Source organism: Salmo salar, unplaced genomic scaffold, assembly GCF_905237065.1.
Source record: "Salmo salar unplaced genomic scaffold, Ssal_v3.1, whole genome shotgun sequence".
NCBI lineage: Eukaryota > Metazoa > Chordata > Actinopteri > Salmoniformes > Salmonidae > Salmo > Salmo salar.
In genome coordinates, this window is record NW_025549212.1 from 25001 (window position 1) to 45000 (window position 20000).

Consider the following 20000-nt stretch of genomic DNA (forward strand, 5'->3'; position numbering starts at 1 on the left):
CTGTTCCTGTTCCTGTCTGACTAGATGATCATGGTGCTGTTCCTGTCCCTGTCTGACTAGATGATCGTGGTGCTGTTCCTGTTCCTGTCTGACTAGATGATCATGGTGCTGTTCCTGTCTGACTAGATGATCGTGGTGCTGTTCCTGTTCCTGTCTGACTAGATGATCATGGTGCTGTTCCTGTCTGACTAGATGATCATGGTGCTGTTCCTGTTCCTGTCTGACTAGATGATCATGGTGCTGTTCCTGTCTGACTAGATGATCATGGTGCTGTTCCTGTCCCTGTCTGACTAGATGATCATGGTGCTGTTCCTGTTCCTGTCTGACTAGATGATCATGGTGCTGTTCCTGTTCCTGTCTGACTAGATGATCATGGTGCTGTTCCTGTTCCTGTCTGACTAGATGATCATGGTGCTGTTCCTGTCTGACTAGATGATCATGGTGCTGTTCCTGTTCCTGTCTGACTAGATGATCGTGGTGCTGTTCCTGTTCCTGTCTGACTAGATGATCATGGTGCTGTTCCTGTTCCTGTCTGACTAGATGATCGTGGTGCTGTTCCTGTTCCTGTCTGACTAGATGATCATGGTGCTGTTCCTGTCTGACTAGATGATCACGGTGCTGTTCCTGTTCCTGTCTGACTAGATGATCATGGTGCTGTTCCTGTCTGACTAGATGATCATGGTGCTGTTCCTGTCTGACTAGATGATCGTGGTGCTGTTCCTGTCCCTGTCTGACTAGATGATCATGGTGCTGTTCCTGTCTGACTAGATGATCATGGTGCTGTTCCTGTCTGACTAGATGATCATGGTGCTGTTCCTGTCTGACTAGATGATCATGGTGCTGTTCCTGTTCCTGTCTGACTAGATGATCATGGTGCTGTTCCTGTCTGACTAGATGATCATGGTGCTGTTCCTGTCTGACTAGATGATCGTGGTGCTGTTCCTGTTCCTGTCTGACTAGATGATCGTGGTGCTGTTCCTGTCTGACTAGATGATCGTGGTGCTGTTCCTGTTCCTGTCTGACTAGATGATCATGGTGCTGTTCCTGTCTGACTAGATGATCATGGTGCTGTTCCTGTCTGACTAGATGATCGTGGTGCTGTTCCTGTTCCTGTCTGACTAGATGATCGTGGTGCTGTTCCTGTCTGACTAGATGATCGTGGTGCTGTTCCTGTTCCTGTCTGACTAGATGATCATGGTGCTGTTCCTGTCTGACTAGATGATCATGGTGCTGTTCCTGTCTGACTAGATGATCGTGGTGCTGTTCCTGTTCCTGTCTGACTAGATGATCACGGTGCTGTTCCGGTCTGACTAGATGATCATGGTGCTGTTCCTGTTCCTGTCTGACTAGATGATCATGGTGCTGTTCCTGTCTGACTAGATGATCATGGTGCTGTTCCTGTCTGACTAGATGATCATGGTGCTGTTCCTGTCTGACTAGATGATCGTGGTGCTGTTCCTGTTCCTGTCTGACTAGATGATCATGGTGCTGTTCCTGTCTGACTAGATGATCATGGTGCTGTTCCTGTCTGACTAGATGATCATGGTGCTGTTCCTGTTCCTGTCTGACTAGATGATCATGGTGCTGTTCCTGTTCCTGTCTGACTAGATGATCGTGGTGCTGTTCCTGTTCCTGTCTGACTAGATGATCATGGTGCTGTTCCTGTTCCTGTCTGACTAGATGATCACGGTGCTGTTCCTGTCTGACTAGATGATCATGGTGCTGTTCCTGTCTGACTAGATGATCATGGTGCTGTTCCTGTTCCTGTCTGACTAGATGATCACGGTGCTGTTCCTGTCTGACTAGATGATCGTGGTGCTGTTCCTGTCTGACTAGATGATCGTGGTGCTGTTCCTGTCTGACTAGATGATCACGGTGCTGTTCCTGTCTGACTAGATGATCGTGGTGCTGTTCCTGTCTGACTAGATGATCACGGTGCTGTTCCTGTCTGACTAGATGATCGTGGTGCTGTTCCTGTCTGACTAGATGATCATGGTGCTGTTCCTGTTCCTGTCTGACTAGATGATCACGGTGCTGTTCCTGTCTGACTAGATGATCATGGTGCTGTTCCTGTCTGACTAGATGATCGTGGTGCTGTTCCTGTCTGACTAGATGTCTGGCATGTGTCGGCAATGTAGTCTGGAAGGAACACCACCTAGATCAGACATGAGATCAGAGAAGCTGTAGGATGGAACACCACCTACACAGATCAGAGAAGCTGTAGGATGGAACACCACCTACACAGATCAGAGAAGCTGTAGGATGGAACACCACCTACACAGATCAGAGAAGCTGTAGGATGGAACACCACCTACACAGATCAGAGAAAATGTAGGATGGAACACCACCTACACAGATCAGAGAAGCTGTAGGATGGAACACCACCTACACAGATCAGAGAAGCTGTAGGATGGAACACCACCTACACAGATCAGAGAAGCTGTAGGATGGAACACCACCTACACAGATCAGAGAAGCTGTAGGATGGAACACCACCTACACAGATCAGAGAAGCTGTAGGATGGAACACCACCTACACAGATCAGAGAAGCTGTAGGATGGAACACCACCTACACAGATCAGAGAAGCTGTAGGATGGAACACCACCTACACAGATCAGACATGAGATCATTATTTAGGATGGATGCAAGTCAAGTAACATAAAAATCTATTTTTTCTTGTAACATGTCATTATACTTCATAACTTTACATAATAACTAGGGTTAACGTTGGTCCTCTTGTGTTGCAAAATGGGAATCAGGCCAGGGGTTAAGGGGGGGGGGGGGTACAGGGGCGTCCAGGAGGGTAGGGCAGAGGCCCAGGGGTTGGGGTCTTAGTCCAGTCCGACGTCGATGTCCTCGGAGCTGCCCTGCTCAGTGACAAGCCTCCATCTGTTGATGTGGTGGTGTCCGTTCTTATTCTGATGACTGTCAGGCCCCTCCTCCATCTTCTGTCTCTTGTACTTAGTCCTCCTGTTCTGGAACCACACCTTCACCTGAAGAGGAAGACAGGGGGACATTAGAGATATCTATCTATGTTCTGGAACCACACATTCACCTGGAGAGGAAGACAGGGGGACATTAGAGATATCTATCTATGTTCTGGAACCACACCTTCACCTGGAGAGGAAGACAGGGGGACATTAGAGATATCTATCTATGTTCTGGAACCACACCTTCACCTGGAGAGGAAGACAGGGGGACATTAGAGATATCTATCTATGTTCTGGAACCACACCTTCACCTGGAGAGGAAGACAGGGGGACATTAGAGATATCTATCTATGTTCTGGAACCACACCTTCACCTGGAGAGGAAGACAGGGGGACATTAGAGATATCTATCTATGTTCTGGAACCACACATTCACCTGGAGAGGAAGACAGGGGGACATTAGAGATATCTATCTATGTTCTGGAACCACACCTTCACCTGGAGAGGAAGACAGGGGGACATTAGAGATATCTATCTATGTTCTGGAACCCTACCTTCACCTGGAGAGGAAGACAGGGGGACATTAGAGATATCTATCTATGTTCTGGAACCACACCTTCACCTGGGGAGGAAGACAGGGGACATTAGAGATATCTATCTATGTTCTGGAACCCTACCTTCACCTGGAGAGGAAGACAGGGGGACATTAGAGATATCTATCTATGTTCTGGAACCACACCTTCACCTGGGGAGGAAGACAGGGGGACATTAGAGATATCTATCTATGTTCTGGAACCACACCTTCACCTGGAGAGGAAGACAGGGGGACATTAGAGATATCTATCTATGTTCTGGAACCACACCTTCACCTGGAGAGGAAGACAGGGGGACATTAGAGATATCTATCTATGTTCTGGAACCACACCTTCACCTGGAGAGGAAGACAGAGAAGGTTGTATTTTATTGGAGGGTTATACAAGCCCCTCTATGCCTATATAACTCTAACTTGGATACACAATTTCAGAATTGTTTCTTGTGAAATGTACACAAAAAAGGTATAATACTAAAAAACAATCATAGCATTACGATTGCAAGACCCTGCAAGACCCTGCAACAACAGGCCTCTCAGCCTCTGTACACAAAGCTGGTTGAATGGCTTTCCTACTCTCGACACCAATACTGTAGGCTACATATTAGAATGACAAGTTTACAAGAAACACTCAACCCTGACAAGTTTACAAGAAACACTCAACTCTGACAAGTTTACAAGAAACACTCAACTCTGACAAGTTTACAAGAAACACTCAACCCTGACAAGTCGTACAAGCAACACCCAACCCTGACAAGTTTACAAGAAACACTCAACCCTGACAAGTCTTACAAGCAACACTCAACCCTGACAAGTCTTACAAGCAACACCCAACCCTGACAAGTTTACAAGAAACACTCAACCCTGACAAGTCTTACAAGCAACACTCAACCCTGACAAGTCTTACAAGCAACACTCAACCCTGACAAGTTTACAAGAAACACTCAACCCTGACAAGTCTTACAAGCAACACTCAACCCTGACAAGTCTTACAAGCAACACTCAACCCTGACAAGTCTTACAAGCAACACTCAACCCTGACAAGTCTTACAAGCAACACTCAACCCTGACAAGTCTTACAAGCAACACTCAACCCTGACAAGTCTTACAAGCAACACTCAACCCTGACAAGTTTACAAGAAACACTCAACCCTGACAAGTCTTACAAGCAACACTCAAGCCTGACAAGTCTTACAAGCAACACTCAACCCTGACAAGTCCTACAAGCAACACTCAACCCTGACAAGTCTTACAAGCAACACTCAACCCTGACAAGTCTTACAAGCAACACTCAACCCTGACAAGTCTTACAAGCAACACTCAACCCTGACAAGTCTTACAAGCAACACTCAACCCTGACAAGTCTTACAAGCAACACTCAACCCTGACAAGTCTTACAAGCAACACTCAACCCTGACAAGTCTTACAAGCAACACTCAACCCTGACAAGTCTTACAAGCAACACTCAACCCTGACAAGTTTACAAGAAACACTCAACCCTGACAAGTCTTACAAGCAACACTCAAGCCTGACAAGTCTTACAAGCAACACTCAACCCTGACAAGTCCTACAAGCAACACTCAACCCTGACAAGTCTTACAAGCAACACTCAACCCTGACAAGTCTTACAAGCAACACTCAACCCTGACAAGTCTTACAAGCAACACTCAACCCTGACAAGTCTTACAAGCAACACTCAACCCTGACAAGTTTACAAGCAACACTAAACCCTCACAAGTTTACAAGCAACACTCAACCCTGACAAGTTTTATTTAGACTTCAGACGTTGTGACTCATGTTGTAATTAGGATCCTATTGATGTGAGTGCAGATTCCTTTCACCGTGATATCCTCAGGAAGTTTGGTTTAACTGTAAGCAACCTTACTTAACCATTAATGAATAGGAAGTTATGACGCTTTTTGCATTCAACAACTTTTTGCATTTATACTATTTCAACAACAATATTTCTTAGATGGCAGCCCTATTTGTCCTTTATTGCTATAGTGGCCTTTTTAGATTCTCCTAATAATAAATCCTTTGGTGAAACCAAATGATTAACTTGACATTGTGATTCTCTTCCACTGTTCACTAGGGAGCTGTCGCTAGGTAGCTATCGCTAGGATGCTGTCGCTAGGATGCTGTCGCTAGGGAGCTGTCGCTAGGATGCTGTCGCTAGGGAGCTGTCGCTCGTTTTTCCGGATAGGATTTATTATTAGGAGAATCTACTGTTTATGCAGTGCCTTCGGGAAGTATTCAGACCCCTTGGCTTTTTCCTCATTTTGGTACATTACAGCCTTATTCTAAAATGGATTGTTTTTTATTCACTCATCAATCTCAACACAATGCAGAAAAACAGATTTTAGAAAATGATTGCAGATGTATTAAAAATTAAAATACATATCACATTTACGTAATTATTCAGACCCTTTACTCAGTACTTTGTTGAAGCACCTTTGGCAGCGATTACAACCTCGAGTCTTCTTGGGTATGACGCTACAAGCTTGGCACACCTGTATTTGGGGAGTTTCTCCCATTCTTCTCTGCAGTTCCTCTCAAGCTCTGTCAGGTTGGATGGGGAGCGTCACTGCACAGCTATTTTCAGGTCTCTCCAGAGATGTTTGATCGGGTTCAAGTCCGGGCTCTGGCTGGGCCACTCAAGGACATTCAGAGACTTGTCCCGAAGCCACTTCTGCATTGTCTTGGCTGTGTGCTTAAGGTCGTTGTCCTGTTGGAAGGAGAACCTTCACCCCAGTCTGAGGTTCTGACCGATCTGGAGCAGGTTTTCATCAAGGATCTTTCTGTACTTTTCTCACCATTTCATCTTTCCCTCGATTCTAACTAGTCTCCCAGTCCCTGCCGCTGAAAAACATCCCCACAGCATGATGCTGCCACCACCATGCTTCACCGTAGGGATGGTGCCAGGTTTCCTCCAGACGTGACGCTTGGCATTCAGGCCAAAGAGTTCAATCTTGGTTTCATCAGACCAGAGTAAAGGGTCTGAATATGAATATGTAAATTTGATATTTCAGTTTTTTATGTTTTAATAAATGTGCAAAAAAAAGATTGATCTGTTTTTGCTTTGTCATTATGGGTTATTGTGATGTCATTATGGGGTATTGTGATGTCATTATGGGGTATTGTGATGTCATTATGGGGTATTGTGTGTAGATTGATGAGGGAAAAACGACTTAATCCATTTTAGAATAAGGTTGTAACGTAACAAAATGTGGAAAAAGTCAAGGGGTCTGAACACTTCCCGAATGGACGTGTCAGTATTTCACCGTAGACTATATGCGTCACTATTTCACGTACATTGATGCTTTATGCTGTAACTAAAAATTAGATATATATTTTTTGTTCAGATGACTAGATTAGCAGGCTAGATTAACAGCCTAGATTAACAAACTAGATTAGCAAACTAAACTCAGCAAAAGAAGAAACGTTCTCTCACTGTCAACTGCGTTTATTTTCAGCAAACTTAACGTGTTTACATATTTGAATGAACTTAACAAGATTCAACAACTGAGACATAAACTGAACAAGTTTCAAAGATATGTGATGAACAGAAATTGAATAATATGTCCCTGAACAAAGGGGGGGGGGTCAAAATCTAAAGTAACAGTCAGTATGTGGTGTGGCCACCAGCTGCATTAAGTACTGCAGTGCATCTCCTCCTCATTGACTGCACCAGATTTGCCAGTTCTTGCTGTGAGATGTTACCCCACTCTTCCACCAAGGCACCTGCAAGTTCCCGGACATTTCTGGGGGAATGGCCCTAGCCCTCACCCTCCAATCCAACAGGTCCCAGATGTGCTCAATGGGATTGAGATCCGGGTTCTTCGCTGGCCATGGCAAAACACTGACATTCCTGTCTTACAGGAATCACGCACAGAACGAGCAGTATGGCTGGTGGCATTGTCATGCTGGAGGGTCATGTCAGGACCTCCAAATTGATCCCGCTCCAGAGTACAGGCCTCGGTGTAACGCTCATTCCTTCGACAATAAACACAATCCGACCATCACCCCTGGTGAGACAAAACCGCGACTTGTCAGTGAAGAGCACTTTTTGCCAGGCCTGTCTGGTCCAGTGACGGTGGATTTGTGCCCATTGGCAATGTTGTTGCCGGTGATGTCTGGTGAGGACCTGCCTTACAACAGGCCTACAAGCCCTCAGTCCAGCCTCTCTCAGCCTATTGCGGACAGTCTGAGCACTGATGGAGGGATTGTGCGTTCCTGGTGTGACTCGAGCAGTTGTTGTTGCCATCCTGTACCTGTCCCGCAGGTGTGATGTTTGGATGTACCGATCCTGTGCAGGTGTTGTTACACGTGGTCTGCCACTGCGAGGATGATCAGCTGTCCATCCTGTCTCCCTGTAGCGCTGTCTTAGGCGTCTCATAGTACAGACATTGCAATTTATTGCCCTGGCCACATCTGCAGTCCTCATGCCTCCTTGCAGCATTCCTAAGGCACGTTCACTCAGATGAGCAGGGACCCTGGCCATCTTTCTTTTGGTGTTTTTCAGAGTCGGTAGAAAGGCCTCTTTAGTGTCCTAAGTTTTCATAACTGTGACCTTAATTGCCTACCGTCTGTAAGCTGTTAGTGTCTTAACGACCGTTCCACAGGTACATGTTCATTAAATGTTCATGGTTCATTGAACATGCATGGGAAACAGTGCTTAAATGCTTTACAATGAAGATATTTGGATTTTCACGAATTATCTTTGAATGACAGGGTCCTGAAAAATGGGCGTTTCTTTTTTGCTGAGTTTAGAATAAAAACTATTGTTCCAATGAAAACGCATCAGAAATGGAAATCACAGGCTGACAAGCCCTTTTACCTTATGATTTAGTAAAATGATTCACTGAGCTTGACAATAAATTGTAATAGTCCAATTTTCTATCATAGGCCCTATCGCTAACAGTTGACTAATTTCAACATAAAAATATGTGCCAATATTTGTCCTATGTAGGCTTGCAGGAAAAATCGAATCTTTTTCAGTAGAGCTAATAATGAATAAGCCCAATGTTTCAATAGCCTAATAATTATCATATTAAACCCGAATACGAATTATAATTGAATATTAAAAATGATAATGTTAATAATATTTAAAATACATTTTTAAATCTTCATTTCACGAAGCTATGCAACAGAACGCCGCGCAACAGAACAGAACGCTGCGCAACAGAACAGAACGCCGCGCAACAGAACGCCGCGCAACAGAACAGAACGCTGCGCAACAGAACGCCGCGCAACAGAACAGAACGCCGCGCAACAAAACGCCGCGCAACAAAACGCCGCGCAACAGAACGCCGCGCAACAAAACGCCGCGCAACAGAACACTAAAGGGTCCCACCACTTGTATTTTGAAAAAAACATATAATCATATTCTTTATTTATAACAAGTTTTAATTAAAAGTTCTTCAAGATATTTTATTTCAATTAAGAAGCTGACATGAATTTATCAACTCCGAATGAGTTTGGGCTGGAATTTATTCAATTAATTTATGTAGGCCTGTTCCTGAACTGTGTGCCATATACATATTTCATATAGGGTATTTTAGTAGCGTATCTCACCTGTGTTTCAGACAGATTGAGACTGTTGGCCAGCTGTTTCCTCTCGGCTCCTACTATGTAATGATTATTCTCGAACGCCCTCTCGAGCCGCAGGAGCTGCGACGGGGAGAACGCGGTGCGGATGCGCTTGGGTTTTCGGGCGAATGGGCGGTGGAGGAGCTGGCTTTCTTGGGAAACATCGTTTCCTGTGGGCAGAGAGAGAGAGAGAGAGAGGGGTTTCCACTAGTTACCACATCCACAAAGTCAAAATGAACTATATCGTTTATGACTTTGTAGCTGTGGTAACTAGTGATGACCGAGACGGAGAGAGAGAGAGGGGGAGAATCACACTGCGGTTTAGATATGACATTTGTAATGTCTTTATTCTTTTGGACCTTCTGTGAGTGTAATGTTTACTGTTCATTTTTATTGTTTATTTCACTTTTGTATATTACCTCACTTGCTTTGGCAATGTTAACATGTGTTTCCCATGCCAATAAAACCCCTTGAATTGAATTGAATTGATTTGATTGAAGCAATTAGAACATAGCAACACCAGTAGCGTTTTGCTCTGCAGTGAGGTGGAAAACAACACAACACAAGGCAGAGAGGGATCTTAAACTAATTCAAATTATTATTTGCCCTTTTGGTTTGAGGCTAGTTTATAAACTCTTTATGTAGTTTTAAATAGTCTATGAAGACTTTATATAACTCTTCTGCATGTGTTGAGTCCATATCGACGTAGGGGTCAATTTAAACTGTCAATTTGATATCGTTCCAAATAGGACTGTGTGACAATATACATATATTTTTTAATAATTTAACAATATTATTAGTCTACTTTATATTGAGAATAATGACATTAATCTTTTATCATAAATGAAAATTAGGCCAATACGTTAAATTATTATAAACATATTAAATTAATCGAGTTTACTGATGCATATAAACCATATAGTCTATTTAAAAGTGTGGTTTTTTTACAACCTAAAAAAAAATATGGCTAGATTCTGAAACAAAATTCTGGTTTGAACGTTTGGGTAGAAAATAATTACGATTTTCGCACTCACTCAGATAAAATAGTGGTTTGGTTTGGATAAATTCGCAGTGGGATTGACCGCGTAACAAAGACAATATTTCCTTTACAGATTGCCTTGTGGCCCGGTGTGTGCCGGGAAGCCTTTCCAGACGTGGGGAAATAGACTGCTTTAGGTTTGCGCTCCATTCATCTGGACCCTAGTAAACTAAACTTGTAATAAAAACTACAGACTCCTACATATTCTATCATAGCCTAGTCACATTTAATTGGATTAGGCTATAATACATGTATAAATGTTATACAAATACACTGATATTAACCTTATAAAGCAAACGGAAGTTTCTGACACGACATCACATTTTTCCAAATGGAGTGATTTTGATGTTTAGCATTCTTCTTTTAATGCTCTTAATTTTGTATGTAATTACCTGTCACCTTAACGGAATATTTTCTCTGCTTATAATAGATATTTGATGCACCACAAGTGCACGCCAAAACGTATGCCAAAACGAGGTAACGGGAGATGAGACGGTCAATAACACAATTTACCTTCACTTTGTCATGTCGACTTCCATATTATTACTCATCAGCAATTTGATGTGTTCTGCAGACTGAACAAATAGTCCTTGTTTCGATTTTAAACTTTGATTACATTATAAAGTATAAAGCAGAGTTAAAGGCGCTTTAGTACTATATAGGCCGCTTTAGGACCATACAGTGCATTCAGAAAGTATTCAGACCCCTTGACTTTTCCACATTTATGTTACATTACAGCCTTATTCTAAAATGGATTAAATAGGGGTGTTTTCCTGATCAATCTACACACAATTTCCCATAATGACAAAACATTTCTCAAAACTGTTTTTGCTTTGTCATTATGGGCTATTGTGTGTAGATTGTCCAGGGGAAGAAAACAAACATTTAATCCATTTTAGAATAAGACTGTAATTGAACAAAAATGTTGAAAAAGTCAAGTGGCGTCTGAATACTTTCCGAGGGCGCTGTATGAACCACTTTAGGACCATATATTCCCCAATATCTACATTAAATATAACTTATAAGAGTATACAGCCTATATAATAAATAAACATAGCCTTGCTGAAGTCCATTTGACAGTAAAACATATTAATAATAAATGTCACAACCTTATCGTCCCATACCTCTTATTTATCCTGCTGTAACAGTTTATGTATTCATTTGTTGCTACGGTGACGATACGGTGACGATACGGTGACGAAGGCTGGGAGTTCAACGAGCAACGTAAACATCCCTTTTACCAACGTGTAACCAAAGGGGGGAAACGGAAGGTGGAAATGTTTTCCATAAGTACTCTACCTCATATCCACTCTAGGTATTGTTTATGTTCACCTGTGGCTGAAAAAAAAGTTGACTTATAAAGCCTATGCATCCCTAGTCCCATAACACCACAATCAGCTTGTAATAAAGACAAACATGAACTGATGATTAACATACATGGAAATGAATGATTAACCCCGCTATTATTACCAGCCTAATTGTTGTCAATCATTAGTCTGTTTTAAATTGACATCTCTGCAGTGTAGGTCACAGTTTAGTCCTTATTGTTAAAAGTACAAGCAGACCAGCCAGAGGTGTTCATTTATCCATTAACCTGGAACTTGATTAGCTTGACATTAGTTATAATTATTGATAGGCCTAAGTATTAAGACTGAGAAATTATTCAATTACATTTTTTTTTAACACACACACACACACACACACACACACACACACACACACACACACACACACACACACACACACTCTTTCCAATCCTTTACCTTGAAATCTGTACCCGAAGAACCTGTTTCGTAAATCCCATGGGTAGAAGTTAAGAGGGTCTCGGTGTTGCGTCCCAAAGAAGTGTGCAGGGTGTTGTAGGTGGCCCCCTCCTAGCTGGTGGGGGTTCATGGTCAGCCCCGGGTGGTTGACCGACTCAGGGAACACCAGCTCCGGGTTCTGATACAGAGACCTGCCGGTGGGACTCTGGTACCCGTTCATGAACGCGTCAGTCGGGTTGGAATAAGTCAGTGCCGTCGGTCGGATGGGATCTTCCGTAGTTTGAAGGTTTTCTTTAGCCACCAATGATTCTATCATAAAACAACGTTTACTCACCGACGAAAACATCTTCTTCACTTCACAGGTAGTGAAATCCAGAATAAAACACAATCGGTCTTGTAAATTCCTATTTGTTCCAGTAAAAAAAAAAAAATGCTTCCCTCAAAAAGTCATAGTGAACACCGAACGGTTACGGTAGAGCCCCACGGGACCGACGTTGTGAACGGGAACCTCGAGCACCTTGCGTTTAGGGAGGTGAGATCCACGCACGCGCACCGGGAGGACACGAGGAGAAATCAACAGTTCTTTTGAACCGGGAGGACTGAGATGTGCGCAAGCGCAGCAATGTTATAATAGATTGCGCTGATTGGAAGAGTAACACGTGCCAATGAGTTCTCTGATGTACCTGGCGTGTGGATTTAGAGTTAGAGACGACGTGCAGCAAGTCATATAGCAAACAATAGCTTCATATGAAACCAAATAGTGTTTCCTCCGCGGATTTTATGTTTGGGCTCATTCTGCAAAGACAACACCAGTAAAAATTCACATTTCTTGTCCTGATATTGACTATCACACCAAAAATGATGTATAATGAAACCAGTGTTGTTTTAGCCAACACGCTGGAGGATGACAGTACTTTATCCATTCATTAAAGCGTAGCCTACAATATCAATAATATGCTTATTAAAAATATGTCAAACGCTTCTTATGTCGTAGTGCTTCTGGTGCTCCATCCCGACGTGTCTAGGTTTCCTCCTGTCTCCTCAGACCCTTCCCCGCACCAAGACCGCTGACAGGGGGTCTCCTCAGACCCTTCCCCGCACCAAGACCGCTGACAGGGGTCTCCTCAGACCCTTCCCCGCACCAAGACCGCTGACAAGGGTTTTCTCCGATGGACCCTTCCCCGCACCAAGACCGCTGACAGGGGTCTCCCCAGACCCTTCCCCGCACCAAGACCGCTGACAGGGGTCTCCTCAGACCCTTCCCCGCACCAAGACCGCTGACAGGGGGTCTCCTCAGACCCTTCCCCGCACCAAGACCGCTGACAGGGGTCTCCTCAGAACCCTTCCCCGCACCAAGACCGCTGACAGGGGTCTGCTCAGACCCTTCCCCGCACCAAGACCGCTGACAGGGGTCTCCTCAGACCCTTCCCCGCACCAAGACCGCTGACAGGGGTCTCCTCAGACCCTTCCCCGCACCAAGACCGCTGACAGGGGTCTCCTCAGACCCCTTCCCTTCCCCGCACCAAGACCGCTGACAGGGGTCTCCTCAGACCCTTCCCCGCACCAAGACCGCTGACAGGGGGGTCTCCTCAGACCCTTCCCCGCACCAAGACCGCTGACAGGGGTCTCCTCAGACCCCTTCCCCGCACCAAGACCGCTGACAGGGGGTCTCCTCAGACCCTTCCCCGCACCAAGACCGCTGACAGGGGTCTCCTCAGACCCCTTCCCTTCCCCGCACCAAGACCGCTGACAGGGGTCTCCTCAGACCCTTCCCCGCACCAAGACCGCTGACAGGGGTCTCCTCAGACCCTTCCCGCACCAAGACCGCTGACAGGGGTCTCCTCAGACCCTTCCCCGCACCAAGACCGCTGACAGGGGGTCTCCCCAGACCCTTCCCTTCCCCGCACCAAGACCGCTGACAGGGGTCTCCTCAGACCCTTCCCGCACCAAGACCGCTGACAGGGGGTCTCCTCAGACCCTTCCCCGCACCAAGACCGCTGACAGGGGGTCTCCTCAGACCCTTCCCCGCACCAAGACCGCTGACAGGGGTCTCCTCAGACCCTTCCCCGCACCAAGACCGCTGACAGGGGGTCTCCTCAGACCCTTCCCCGCACCAAGACCGCTGACAGGGGGGTCTCCTCAGACCCTTCCCCGCACCAAGACCGCTGACTGGGGGTCTCCTCAGACCCTTCCCCGCACCAAGACCGCTGACAGGGGTCTCCTCAGACCCCTTCCCGCACCAAGACCGCTGACAGGGGTCTCCTCAGACCCTTCCCCGCACCAAGACCGCTGACAGGGGGTCTCCTCAGACCCTTCCCCGCACCAAGACCGCTGACAGGGGGTCTCCTCAGACCCTTCCCCGCACCAAGACCGCTGACAGGGGTCTCCTCAGACCCCTTCCCCGCACCAAGACCGCTGACAGGGGTCTCCTCAGACCCTTCCCCGCACCAAGACCGCTGACAGGGGTCTCCTCAGACCCCTTCCCCGCACCAAGACCGCTGACAGGGGGTCTCCTCAGACCCTTCCCCGCACCAAGACCGCTGACAGGGGGTCTCCTCAGACCCTTCCCCGCACCAAGACCGCTGACTGGGGGTCTCCTCAGACCCTTCCCCGCACCAAGACCGCTGACAGGGGTCTCCTCAGACCCTTCCCCGCACCAAGACCGCTGACAGGGGTCTCCTCAGACCCTTCCCCGCACCAAGACCGCTGACAGGGGGTCTCCTCAGACCCTTCCCCGCACCAAGACCGCTGACAGGGGGTCTCCTCAGACCCTTCCCCGCACCAAGACCGCTGACAGGGGTCTCCTCAGAACCCTTCCCCGCACCAAGACCGCTGACAGGGGGTCTCCTCAGACCCTTCCCCGCACCAAGACCGCTGACAGGGGGTCTCCTCAGACCCTTCCCCGCACCAAGACCGCTGACAGGGGTCTCCTCAGACCCTTCCCCGCACCAAGACCGCTGACAGGGGGTCTCCTCAGACCCTTCCCCGCACCAAGACCGCTGACAGGGGTCTCCTCAGACCCTTCCCCGCACCAAGACCGCTGACAGGGGGTCTCCTCAGAACCCTTCCCCGCACCAAGACCGCTGACTGGGGGTCTCCTCAGACCCTTCCCCGCACCAAGACCGCTGACAGGGGTCTCCTCAGACCCTTCCCCGCACCAAGACCGCTGACAGGGGTCTCCTCAGACCCTTCCCTTCCCGCACCAAGACCGCTGACAGGGGTGGGTTCTGAAGAGAGATCTGTCAAAGTGATGTAACCATCTTGTTGTGATGTTGTTATTACTTCTAATTACTATGACTGTGTGTTGTTATTACTTCTAATTACTATGACTGTGTGTCGTTATTACTTCTAATTACTATGACTGTGTGTTGTTATTACTTCTAATTACTATGACTGTGTGTTGTTATTACTTCTAATTACTATGACTGTGTGTTGTTATTACTTCTAATTACTATGACTGTGTGTTGTTATTACTTCTAATTACTATGACTGTGTGTTGTTATTACTTCTAATTACTATGACTGTGTGTTGTTATTACTTCTAATTACTATGACTGTGTGTTGTTATTACTTCTAATTACTATGACTGTGTGTTGTTATTACTTCTAATTACTATGACTGTGTGTTGTTATTACTTCTAATTACTATGACTGTGTGTTGTTATTACTTCTAATTACTATGACTGTGTGTTGTTATTACTTCTAATTACTATGACTGTGTGTTGTTATTACTTCTAATTACTATGACTGTGTGTTGTTATTACTTCTAATTACTATGACTGTGTGTTGTTATTACTTCTAATTACTATGACTGTGTGTTGTTATTACTTCTAATTACTATGACTGTGTGTTGTTATTACTTCTAATTACTATGACTGTGTGTTGTTATTACTTCTAATTACTATGACTGTGTGTTGTTATTACTTCTAATTACTATGACTGTGTGTTGTTATTACTTCTAATTACTATGACTGTGTGTTGTTATTACTTCTAATTACTATGACTGTGTGTTGTTATTACTTCTAATTACTATGACTGTGTGTTGTTATTACTTCTAATTACTATGACTGTGTGTTGTTATTACTTCTAATTACTATGACTGTGTGTTGTTATTACTTCTAATTACTATGACTGTGTGTTGTTATTACTTCTAATTACTATGACTGTGTGTTGTTATTACTTCTAATTACTATGACTGTGTGTTGTTATTACTTCTAATTACTATGACTGTGTGTTGTTATTACTTCTAATTACTATGACTGTGTGTTGTTATTACTTCTAATTACTATGACTGTGTGTTGTTATTACTTCTAATTACTATGACTGTGTGTTGTTATTACTTCTAATTACTATGACTGTGTGTTGTTATTACTTCTAATTACTATGACTGTGTGTTGTTATTACTTCTAATTACTATGACTGTGTGTTGTTATTACTTCTAATTACTATGACTGTGTGTTGTTATTACTTCTAATTACTATGACTGTGTGTTGTTATTACTTCTAATTACTATGACTGTGTGTTGTTATTACTTCTAATTACTATGACTGTGTGTTGTTATTACTTCTAATTACTATGACTGTGTGTCGTTATTACTTCTAATTACTATGACTGTGTGTTGTTATTACTTCTAATTACTATGACTGTGTGTTGTTATTACTTCTAATTACTATGACTGTGTGTTGTTATTACTTCTAATTACTATGACTGTGTGTTGTTATTACTTCTAATTACTATGACTGTGTGTTGTTATTACTTCTAATTACTATGACTGTGTGTTGTTATTACTTCTAATTACTATGACTGTGTGTTGTTATTACTTCTAATTACTATGACTGTGTGTCGTTATTACTTCTAATTACTATGACTGTGTGTTGTTATTACTTCTAATTACTATGACTGTGTGTTGTTATTACTTCTAATTACTATGACTGTGTGTTGTTATTACTTCTAATTACTATGACTGTGTGTTGTTATTACTTCTAATTACTATGACTGTGTGTTGTTATTACTTCTAATTACTATGACTGTGTGTTGTTATTACTTCTAATTACTATGACTGTGTGTTGTTATTACTTCTAATTACTATGACTGTGTGTTGTTATTACTTCTAATTACTATGACTGTGTGTTTATGTGATATTAGATTCCCTCTCAGTTTTCTAAAGCGGAAACAAGCTTTTAAAATCAGAAGTACAGGCCCTTGGATAAGTAAAGACTAATTTGGAAATCTCAACAGCGTGATAATGAGGCGTAATGCAGAAAAGGGAACTATAATCCTCATAGCAGACAGACTGACTAAGCAAGCCTATATTATACATATTCATTGCAATACGGCACCTCTTATATCGCCTTCATTCATTTAATAACGTTACCTTTCATACCTCTTATATCGCCAGGCGAGTGTGATCAAACGTACATCCTTTAGTGGGGTGCAGGGCCGAAAAAAGTCGCTTATGACCTGACGAAGATCGAAACCTTGTTTGTTTGGGAATACAGGTAGGCCTATGAGCGCTTATATCGCCCTCATTCATTTAATAACATGACCTTTCATACCGCTTATATCGCCCTCATTCATTTAATAACATGACCTTTCATACCGCTTATATCGCCTTCATTAATATAACATGACCTAATAGCCCAAATAGGTGAATTCTAACCTCCATCGGCCAGGTAAGAGTTGATCAAGTAGTGGAGCAGGCCTGAAACGGACCGTCGTAGGAATATATAGCTGAGATTGACTTTGAGATTTTTTTTAAAATTAATAGATCTATAGTTAATTACTATAATGTGTTATAATTATCATCATTATATGATAAGTATGAGTACCTACAGTGTTATTGTGGAAACCTCATATTCAAGAACGGATAGGCTAACAAGATCATTTTGTTTAAAAAAAAAAATAATAATAATTTTCACACATTTTTTTCACACTTTATGGTTATTATTGCTGGACATGTGCATCTGGTGTAGGCTATTTTATGGTTATTATTGCTGGACATGTGCATCTGGTGTAGGCTATTTTATGGTCATTATTGCTGGACATGTGCATCTGGTGTAGGCTATTTTATGGAATTGACATGAACACTTTTCTTTCGGAGAAAGAAACATAGATTGGCCTACCTTCAAAATATATATATATTTTTTCTATAGGGCTATACTTTTATTTGATTTCAGATGGCTATGGTTATTGTGGATTCCAGGGCACGAATATAGTAAAATAGGGCGTAGATTAATTTGAGATTTTATCGAAATTCAAGCCTCGATGAACTCAGACATGCAGTCACCGCGGGAAGGTTAAGTGTAGGTTAGACTACTCTCATGGGTTTAATAAGAAACTATATCGCGTCTCGGCTGATAATATATTAACTAAAAACGGTTGTTTCAGTGGAGACATTTCAATCACTGATGCCAGTGGCTGTAGTCACAACACATGGAGGTCCGTTTATCACTACAGCTGTTCAGCTCTGCACTGTACCGACTGACAATTAATTGGGAATTCTGGTCATGAATAATTTCGTAATTTCCCAAGATATTACAGAATTCGCGGGCAGTTTGTGGTGTATTCCTCCAAGGACCTATGTAGCCTATGGGTTTTAGCTTTCATGATGTTACACTATTAACTTGTAAAGTTAATAAGTCTCTCCCCCCTAAATATGCTCTAATGCTCAGAGTGAGGCATTAGAAAATCATTACCGACGGAACTATGCTGTAGAACAACATTCTCATTGGTTGTTAAGAGCCTTAAATGCTCTTAAACACAGCCATTGAGTTCAAAGCCAGACTCCGTAAATCTCATTAACATTATTTGTGATGATGAAAAAAATCTAACTGTAGGAGCCACGAAAACAAACCCAAACATCATGTAAACAAACCCAGGCAAGATTTCATAATGTGCTGTATGTGAGAGTTTTCAAGCTGCTGCTGGGCCAGCAACCCTTCTATCCAACCTGGTCTCAAGAGTATTTCGTATTATTTCTGTACGTAAATCCGAGAACACTCCAGTTGGTATGATTATGTTTTATGTATTAATTTGTGGCTGTCCGTCACCCATTTCGTATGATATGTTACAAATTACAATTCGTATTATATATTACAAATTTGTAAAACGTACAATATGTTACGAATTTATAAATGTGTTATACGTTACGAATTTGTAAAATGCTTGATATGTCATGAAATAGCAAAAACGAATGATATGTTGCGAATTCTAGCTAGGTGGCTAACTTTAGGGGCAGGATTAGGTTAAAGGGTTAAGGTTAGGATTAATGTTAGGTGAAAGGTTAGCTAACATGCTAAGTAGTTACAAAGTAGCTTAAAAGTAGTAAGTAATTGAAAAGTTTCTAATTAGCTATAATGCTTAAGTTGTCCGTGATGAGATTCGAACTCGCGACCTTTTGAGTTGCTAGACGTTTCACATTATACGCCCACCCATTTATACCCCCCATCCACCCACCCACCCACCCACCCATCCATTTACACCCCCCATCAAATCAAAATCAAATCAAATGTATTTATATAGCCCTTCGTACATCAGCTGATATCTCAAAGTGCTGTACAGAAACCCAGCCTAAAACCCCAAACAGCAAGCAATGCATGTGAAAGAAGCACGGTGGCTAGGGGAAAACTCCCCTAGGAAAACTCCCTAGAAAGGCCAAAAACCTAGGAAGAAACCTAGAGAGGAACCAGGCTATGAGGGGTGGCCAGTCCTCTTCTGGCTGTGCAGGGTGGATATTATAACAGAACATGGTCAAAATGTTAAAATGTTAAAATGTTCATAAATGACCAGCATGGTCAAATAATAATAATCATAGTAGTTGTCGAGGGTGCAACAAGCACGTCCGGTGAACAGGTCAGGGTTCCATAGCCGCAGGCAGAACAGTTGAAACTGGAGCAGCAGCACGGCCAGGTGGACTGGGGACAGCAAGGAGTCATCATACCAGGTAGTCCTGAGGCATGGTCCTAGGGCTCAGGTCCTCCGAGAGAAAGACAGAAAGAGAGAAAGAGAGAATTAGAGAGAGCATATTTAAATACACACAGGACACCGGATAAGACAAGAGAAATACTCCAGATGTAACAGACTGACCCTAGC

General features: G+C 43.6%; 1 protein-coding gene across 1 annotated transcript; it reads right to left on the reverse strand.

Moving 5' to 3' along the window:
• Positions 1–2017: 2017 nt before the first annotated feature.
• Positions 2018–12678, reverse strand: LOC123735948 (homeobox protein EMX1-like). The gene is made up of 3 exons (XM_045713122.1): positions 11912–12678; positions 9095–9279; positions 2018–2995 (listed from the first exon to the last, which is right to left on the reverse strand). The coding sequence occupies exons 1-3, from the start codon at positions 12255–12257 to the stop codon at positions 2834–2836; spliced, it is 693 nt and encodes a 230-aa protein (XP_045569078.1). The 5' UTR covers positions 12258–12678; the 3' UTR covers positions 2018–2833.
• Positions 12679–20000: the final 7322 nt, after the last annotated feature.